The sequence below is a fragment of the Engraulis encrasicolus genome, unplaced genomic scaffold, assembly GCF_034702125.1.
Source record: "Engraulis encrasicolus isolate BLACKSEA-1 unplaced genomic scaffold, IST_EnEncr_1.0 scaffold_33_np1212, whole genome shotgun sequence".
In the NCBI taxonomy this organism is placed as follows: domain Eukaryota; kingdom Metazoa; phylum Chordata; class Actinopteri; order Clupeiformes; family Engraulidae; genus Engraulis; species Engraulis encrasicolus.
In genome coordinates, this window is record NW_026945632.1 from 518,309 (window position 1) to 525,808 (window position 7,500).

General features: G+C 49.1%; 1 protein-coding gene across 1 annotated transcript in view; it reads right to left on the reverse strand.

Annotated features, from left to right (window-relative positions):
- The window catches only part of LOC134443512 (serine/threonine-protein kinase MRCK alpha-like), a 167,722-nt gene that overhangs the window by 3,229 nt on the left and 156,993 nt on the right, over positions 1–7,500 (reverse strand). The window contains exons 42-44 of the mRNA XM_063193272.1: positions 4,115–4,229; positions 3,040–3,194; positions 488–553 (exon numbers count right to left, since the gene is read on the reverse strand). Coding sequence (XP_063049342.1) covers positions 488–553; positions 3,040–3,194; positions 4,115–4,229 — 336 coding nt within the window. The remainder of the gene's footprint in view (positions 1–487; positions 554–3,039; positions 3,195–4,114; positions 4,230–7,500) is intronic.

Genomic DNA, 7,500 nt, shown 5'->3' on the forward strand with positions numbered 1-7,500 from the left:
GTATAGTGTATTACGCTAGCGCTACACGGTTGCCACACCACTTTACAAGTTGACGCTAGTGTATTTAGCTTACGCAACACAGTTGCCGCTAGTGTATTTAGCTAACGCAACACAGTTGCCGCTAGTGTATTTAGCTAGCGCTACAGAGTTGCCACACCACTGTAGAAGTCGCCGCTAGTGTATTTAGACGCTAGTGTATTTAGCTAGCGCTACACAGTTGACGCTAGTGTATTTAGCCGCTAGTGTATTTAGCTTACGCAACACAGTTGCCGCTAGTGTATTTAGCTTACGCAACACAGTTGCCGCTAGTGTATTTAGCTAACACTACACAGTTGACGCTAGTGTATTTAGCTGCTAGTGTATTTAGCTAACGCTACACAGTTGCCACACCACTGGAGTGTATTTAGACGCTAGTGTATTTAGCTAACGCAACACAGTTGCCGCTAGTGTATTTAGCTAGCGCTACACAGTTGCCACACCACTGTACCTTCATCTTACTAAGGAGAGTCCGTAACGTCCGCTTCAGATCAGGAGTCTTGTCTTTGGACGGACACTGGAGAGGATCACACACACACACACACACACGCACACACACGCACGCACGCACGCACGCACGCACGCACGCACGCACACACACACACACACACACACACACAGACACAAACACGCACACACGCACACACGTACGCAGGCACGCACGCACGCACACACACACACATACACATACACACACACACACACACACACACACGCACGCACACACACACATCCATCGACCCACACACATACACACGCACGCACACACACAGACACACACACACACACACACACATCGACCCACACACAATTAAGCCACAGAGCCATATGCCCAGTATAAGTATGAGAATGAGTGTGAGTACAGTGTTCACTCATAGTCACTGAATTAGCGTAGCGTGACCTCACACTGGTGCACGTGTGTTTCTGTGGAAGAGCTCAGTGGTTGGTGGCTGGAAGCACACACTCTGTGGGATCCCAAAAGTGCCCAACTCTCTCTCTCTCTCTCTCTCTCTCTCTCTCTCTCTCTCTCTCTCTCTCTCTCTCTCTCTTTCTCTCTCCCTCTCACACACACACACACACACACACACACAAGTGTGCGCGCACACACACACACACACACACACACACACACACACACACACACACACACACACACACACACACACACACATCACTGCACAAAGACACACACACACACATCACTGCAACTGTGCATTTGTGTACACACACACACACACACACACACACACACACACACACACACATCAACACACATCAACACACGTATAGACTTGCCACTTCCCCAGGTGGTTCTGCACTATATAATAATAATAATAGGGGCGCCAACGGGGGTGTGCATTCTCCATTCAAGCGAACTGCAGGCATGGGTCGATTAGAGTGGGCAGGCTATATGTAAACTGGCTCTCTGCTCTGTGTGTATCTGAGAGTAGCAACCAGCTCATAGCTAGGCTGAGCTAGATTTCGGGCCACCAGGCGTTGCTTGCTTTGAAAACAAGCAGAAAAAAATACTCAACATGTTTTTAGAAAAATTGGTCGACATAACCTCATGTGGGCAACGCCTTCCTGAGAGCCGTGATATGATAGCTATGATAGCCGAAATGCATTTGCTTGTGGACATGGTGGTAATCTATAAATAAATAATGAGAGCTACCTTGTGAGTGCGGATTTTTCTTCTTAAAGTTGATACCTTTTATCGCGCACCCAAAGGCTTTCATTTTTTCCAAGAAGTTGAACTCTGGATTGTTTATGTCAATTGGAAATCACCGGGAAACACAGCCAGGCGAGGTGACGCACCACTATGAAGCCTTGCATGTGAGTTTAACTTGGGGTGACCGTCCGATTTTCAAAAGGAGCGAGGAAAACTGTTTTTTTATCGGAAGTTGGCCTGTAGCCTCTTACTGCAGCAGGGGTTGCCGGCGACCCTATTCACTTGCTGAAAATGCTTAACTACATCATAACAACATTGCTGTGACATTACAGAGAGCCATAGTGCTGCCCTAAGGGGTTAAGGGACGTTTCAAATTGCAGAAATGCGCTGAAATTACACTGAATGATGGCAAAGCGGAGAATGAGATTCAGGTGAATGGTCTATTGGCCCTGAATTCCAACAAATGACGGGGGAGCAGAGAACCGAAATGTAGAATGTAATTAGGTCAAATTTCATACAATTTTGGGGTCCAAGTATGTACATCAATAATCTTCGCTCTCTGCATTTAAACACCTGCATTGTGATCTAATCGCCAAAGAACCAACTCCACATTTAGGCCCAGTGGACAGTGGACACACACATGTACACACTCACGCACACACGCATGCACGCACATACACACGCACGCATGCACGCAAGGACACACGCACGCAAGGACACATGCACACAGGCACGCATGGACACACGCACGGACACACACATGCATGGCCACACGCATGTACATACACACACACACACACACACATCCCTTATGAAAACCTACCATGATTTTGATGTAGTAACCATGGTTCTACCATGGTATGTCATTGTTACTCTAAGTACTCTAAACCAACCATTGCTATGCCTTATCCATGTTTTCTTTGGGTAACCATGACAATTTCATTTCACTATGAAAACTAACCATAGTTTCAAACCATAGTCCCTAACCATGCTAAAAAAAAAAACATGAAACTGAGGCAGAACGCCGAAACGCGTCTGTGTAATAAAGAAACCTATGCATGGTGCGACCTTTTCTCATTTTCCAGTTTTACATTATTTTGGTCAGCACCCTTAAAAGAAAAGAAAAATTGTTGGGTGAAGCCTGCTCCAACTTTTATGAACAAAAAAACATGAAAACCATGATTTACAGTACCATGGTTAATTTTTGTAAGGGATACACACACATACACAGACACACACACACACAAACACACACACACACACACACACACACACACACACACACACACACACACACACACACACACACACACACACATGCTCTTGTTACTTACGTCGCGGTCGAACTGTGAGATGGGGGCTTCCCCCGCGCAGTCGAGCCCCCCCCCTGACGAGAGCGAGCCTTCCGACGGAGACGCCATTTGGAACTTAGAACCGTAGCTTCCCGCCGAGAACTCGCGACGCAGAGCGCTGCCATTCTGAGAGGAACCTGAGGAGCACACACACACACACACACAAACACAAGTTCAAAGTTCAAAGTTCAAAGTACTTTATTTGCCATTTGTTCATAAACTAGTAGTCCAAGCACATAGGAACTCTTGTGCAGGCCCTCTGAGTCAATACATAGAATTAAATAGAAGAATAGGAAGACAAAATACATTAAAAAAAAAAAATCAAAGAGAGATCAAAAGAATAATAAAAAAGGTGGCTCAAATGTTCTTTTTGTCATCAGCCTCACTGTTGCTGGGAAGAAATTGTTAAAAAAAACCTTGCTTTTCTGGTAGGAATGCTGTCCGCTCTACTGTGTCTCAGTTTGTATGTGCAGTTCTTGTGTCTGAGCAGACAGTTAGCTGGATGGAGCTAACACACACACATACACGCGCGCACACCACACCACACAAAGGCACACACACACACACACACGCATGCACGCACGCACGCACTCAATCACACACACACACCGCACAACACCACAAAACACACACACACACACAGTTTCATGCACCCTTTTTCTCATGTATGTATTTAAAGCTTGTAAGCACTAGCATGTGGTACAGTATCATTTATGCATATGTGTGTGTGTGTATCAACAGTATGTGTGTGTGTGTGTGTGTGTGTGTGTGTGTATCTATGTGTGTGTATCTGTGTGTGTGTGTGTGTGTATGTGTGTGTGTATGTGTGTGTGAGTGTGTGTGTGTGAGTGTGTGTATCTATGTGTGTGTATGTGTGTGTGTGTGTGTGTATGTGTGTGTGTATGTGTGTGTGAGAGAGAGTGTGTGTGTGTGTGTGTGTGTGTGTGTGTGTGTGTGTGTGTGTGTGTGTATGGGTGTGTGTGTGTGTGTGTGTGTGTGTGTGTGTGTGTGTGTGTGTGTGTGTGTGTTTGTGTGTGTGTGTGTGTGTGTGTCTCACGTGTTCCCAGTCCGCTGCTAGCGCTCATAGAGCGTCCGGGTTCCGCTCTCGTCTTGGTGATGGTCGGAATGCTGACGGAACCACCTAGAACTCCACGACCCTCCGCACGCAGGTTCTACAGCGGAACACAGCACACACACACACACACACACACACACACACACACACACACACACACACACACACACACACACACACACACACACATCCACGCATACACATCCACGCATACACACACACACACACACAGCCAGGTGTCATTAGTATGAAGTAACACGTTTGCTAATAAGTCACACACACACACACACACACACACACACACACACACACACACACACACACACACACACACACACACACACACACACAAGAAACACTCATAGACAGTCACGTATCTCACACACACACACACACACACACACACACACACACACACACACACACACACAACACACACACACACACACACACAGAAACACTCATAGACAGTCACGTATCTCACACACACACACACACACACACACACACACACACACACACACACACACACATACACACACACACACACACACACACACACACACACACACACACACACACACACAGTTCTGACCAGAGAGCATGTTGAGACATGGGTACCAGGTGTAGAGGAGAGAGAGGGGGATCGCCCACACACACACACACACACACACACACACACACACACACACACACACACACACACACACACACAGTGTCCTACCATGGAGCTGGGTGTTCCGGGCGTGGAGGAGAGGGAGGGGGATCGGGAGGAGAGACTCGCGTCGCTACACAGGAAGTTGTCGGCCGAGAGAGGGGTCATGTGGTACACATGCTCAAAGCTGATTGGTGTAGAGATGAGGCGGGAGCGGGGGGAGGGGGAGGGCAGGGGGGAGCCCGGCGGCTACCGTGGCGACAAGAGGAGTGATGGCGGGGGGCAGGGGAGAGGGGGATAGAGGAGGAATAGGGGAGGGAGAGAAAGAGAGAGGAGGTTGGAGGAAGAGAGGAGGAAGAGGAAGGATGGTGGTGGAGAGGGGGAGAGAGGGATGCAGAGAGGTGAAGAGAGGGAGAGGAGAGAGGATGAATAGGGTAGGGAGTGAGGAGGTTGAAGGAAGAGAGGAGGAAGAGGGGAGGGAGAGAAGGAGAGAGGAGGATGGAGGAAGAGAGGAGGAAGAGGAAGGAGAGGGAGAGGGAGAGGGAGAGAGAGGGATGCAGAGAGGTGGAGAGAGGAAGAGAGGAGGAAGAGGAAGGATGGTGGTGGAGAGGGGGAGAGAGGGATGCAGAGAGGTGAAGAGAGGGAGAGGGAAAGGAGGGGAGAGAGAGATGTGGAGAGGTGAAGAGAGATGGATAGGAGGGGAGAGGGGGATGTGGAGAGGAGGGGAGAGGAAGAGGAGAGAAGAGGGATGCAGAAGAGAGGTGTAGAGAGGTGAAAAGAGGGAGAGGGAGAGGACGAGAGAGGGAGAGAGAGGGAGTGAAAGAGGGAGAGGGAGGAATAGGGGAGGAATAGGGGAGGGGAAGAGAGTGAGAGGAGAAGAGAGTGAGAGGGAGAGGGAGAGGGAGAGGGAGAGGGAGAGAAGAGAGATGTAGAGAGGAGGGGAGAGAGGGATGTGGAGAGGAGAGGAGAGGGAGAGGAGAGAGAGGGATGCAGAAGAGAGATGGAGAGGAGGGAGAGAAGAGTGGGGACGTGTGATAAAGGAGGGAGTAAAAGAACGAGGAGAAAGGAGGGATGCAGGGAGAGGTGGAGAGAGATGATGAGATGAGGAAAAGTGGAGAAGAGACAGAGGAGAGAGGAGGATAGGAGAGGAGAGGAGAGGAGAGGAGAGGAGAGGAGAGGAGAGGAGAGGAGAGGAGAGGAGAGGAGAGGAGAGAGGAGGGGAGGAGAGGAGAGGGGAGGAGAGGAGAGGAGAGGAGAGGAGGGGAGAGGAGAGGAGAGGAGAGGATAGGAGAGGAGAGAGGAGAGGAGAGGAGGGGAGGGGAGGGGAGAGGAGAGGAGAGGAGAGGAGGAGAGGAGAGGAGAGGAGAAAGAGAAAGAGAGAGAGAGAGGAGAGAAGATGAGGGGAGAGGAGAGGAGAGAGCAGAAGAGACAGAGGAGAGGAGAGGAGAGGAGAGGAGAGGAGAGAAGAGGAGGGGAGAGGAGAAGAGAGGGGAGCAGGGGAGAGGAGAGAAAGGTGAAGAGAAGAGAAGTGTAAAGGAGAGGTGGAGAGACAGATGAAGAGAAGAGAAGAGAAGAGAAGAGAAGAAAAGAGAAGAGGTGGAGATGATGAGATGAGGAGAAGAGAGGAGAGGGAAATGTGATAAAGAAGGGAGGGAAAAAGGAGGAGGAGAAGAAGGAAGAGGAGAAGTGTAAAGGAGAGAAGGAGAGGAGAGGAGAGGAGAGGAGAGGAGAGGAGAGGAGAGGAGAGAGGGGAGAGGAGCAGAGAGGAGAGGAGAGGGGAGGAGAGGAGAGGAGACAAGAGGAGAGGAGAGGGGAGGAGAGGAGAGGAGGAGGGAAGAGGAGAGGAGAGGAGAGGAGAGGAGAGAAGAGGAGAGGAGAGGAGAGGAGAGGAGAGGAAAGGAGAGGAGGAGAGACAGATGAAGAGAGGTGAAGAGAGGAGAAGTGTTAAGGAGAGGTGGAGAGAGATGATGAGATGAGGAGAAGTGGAGAAGAGAAAGAGGAGAGGAGGAGAGACAGATGAAGAGAAGAGAAAAGAAGAGAGGAGAGGGAGGGAGGTGTAATAAAGAAGGGAGGGGAAAAAAGGAGGAGGAGGAGAAGGAAGAGGAGAGGGGGAGAGAGAGGGGAAGTAAATGTGAAAAAGGAGGGAGGGAAAAAAGGAAGGAAGAGGAGACAGATGAAGAGAAGAGAATTGTAAAAGAGAGGAGGAGAGGAGAAGAGAAGAAGAGAGGGAGGGAAGGAGATGTGATAAAGAAGGGAGGGAAAAAGGAGGAGGAGAAGAAGGAAGAGGAGAAGTGTAAAGGAGAGAAGGAGAGGATGAGAGGCAGATAAGAAGAGGAGAGGGAGGGAAGTGTGATAAAGAAGGGAGGGGAAATGGAGGAAGAAAAGGAAGAGGAGAAGAAGAGGGAAGAGGAGGAGAAGAAGCAATAGGAGAAGTGTAAAGTAGTGGCATGCAGACTAAATTAGATTTGGGTCCTGTCACATCGCTGGCCACCACACATTCGACTTCACATTAAAACAAGACGATATCACACGTCATTCGACTTCACATTAAAACAAGACGATATCACACGTCATTCGACTTCACATTAAAACAAGACGATATCACACGTCATTCGACTTCACATTAAAACAAGACGATATCACACGTCATTCGACTTCACATTAAAACAAGACGATATCATGTCTAGAGACAAACTACAGAGTTCCTCATCAG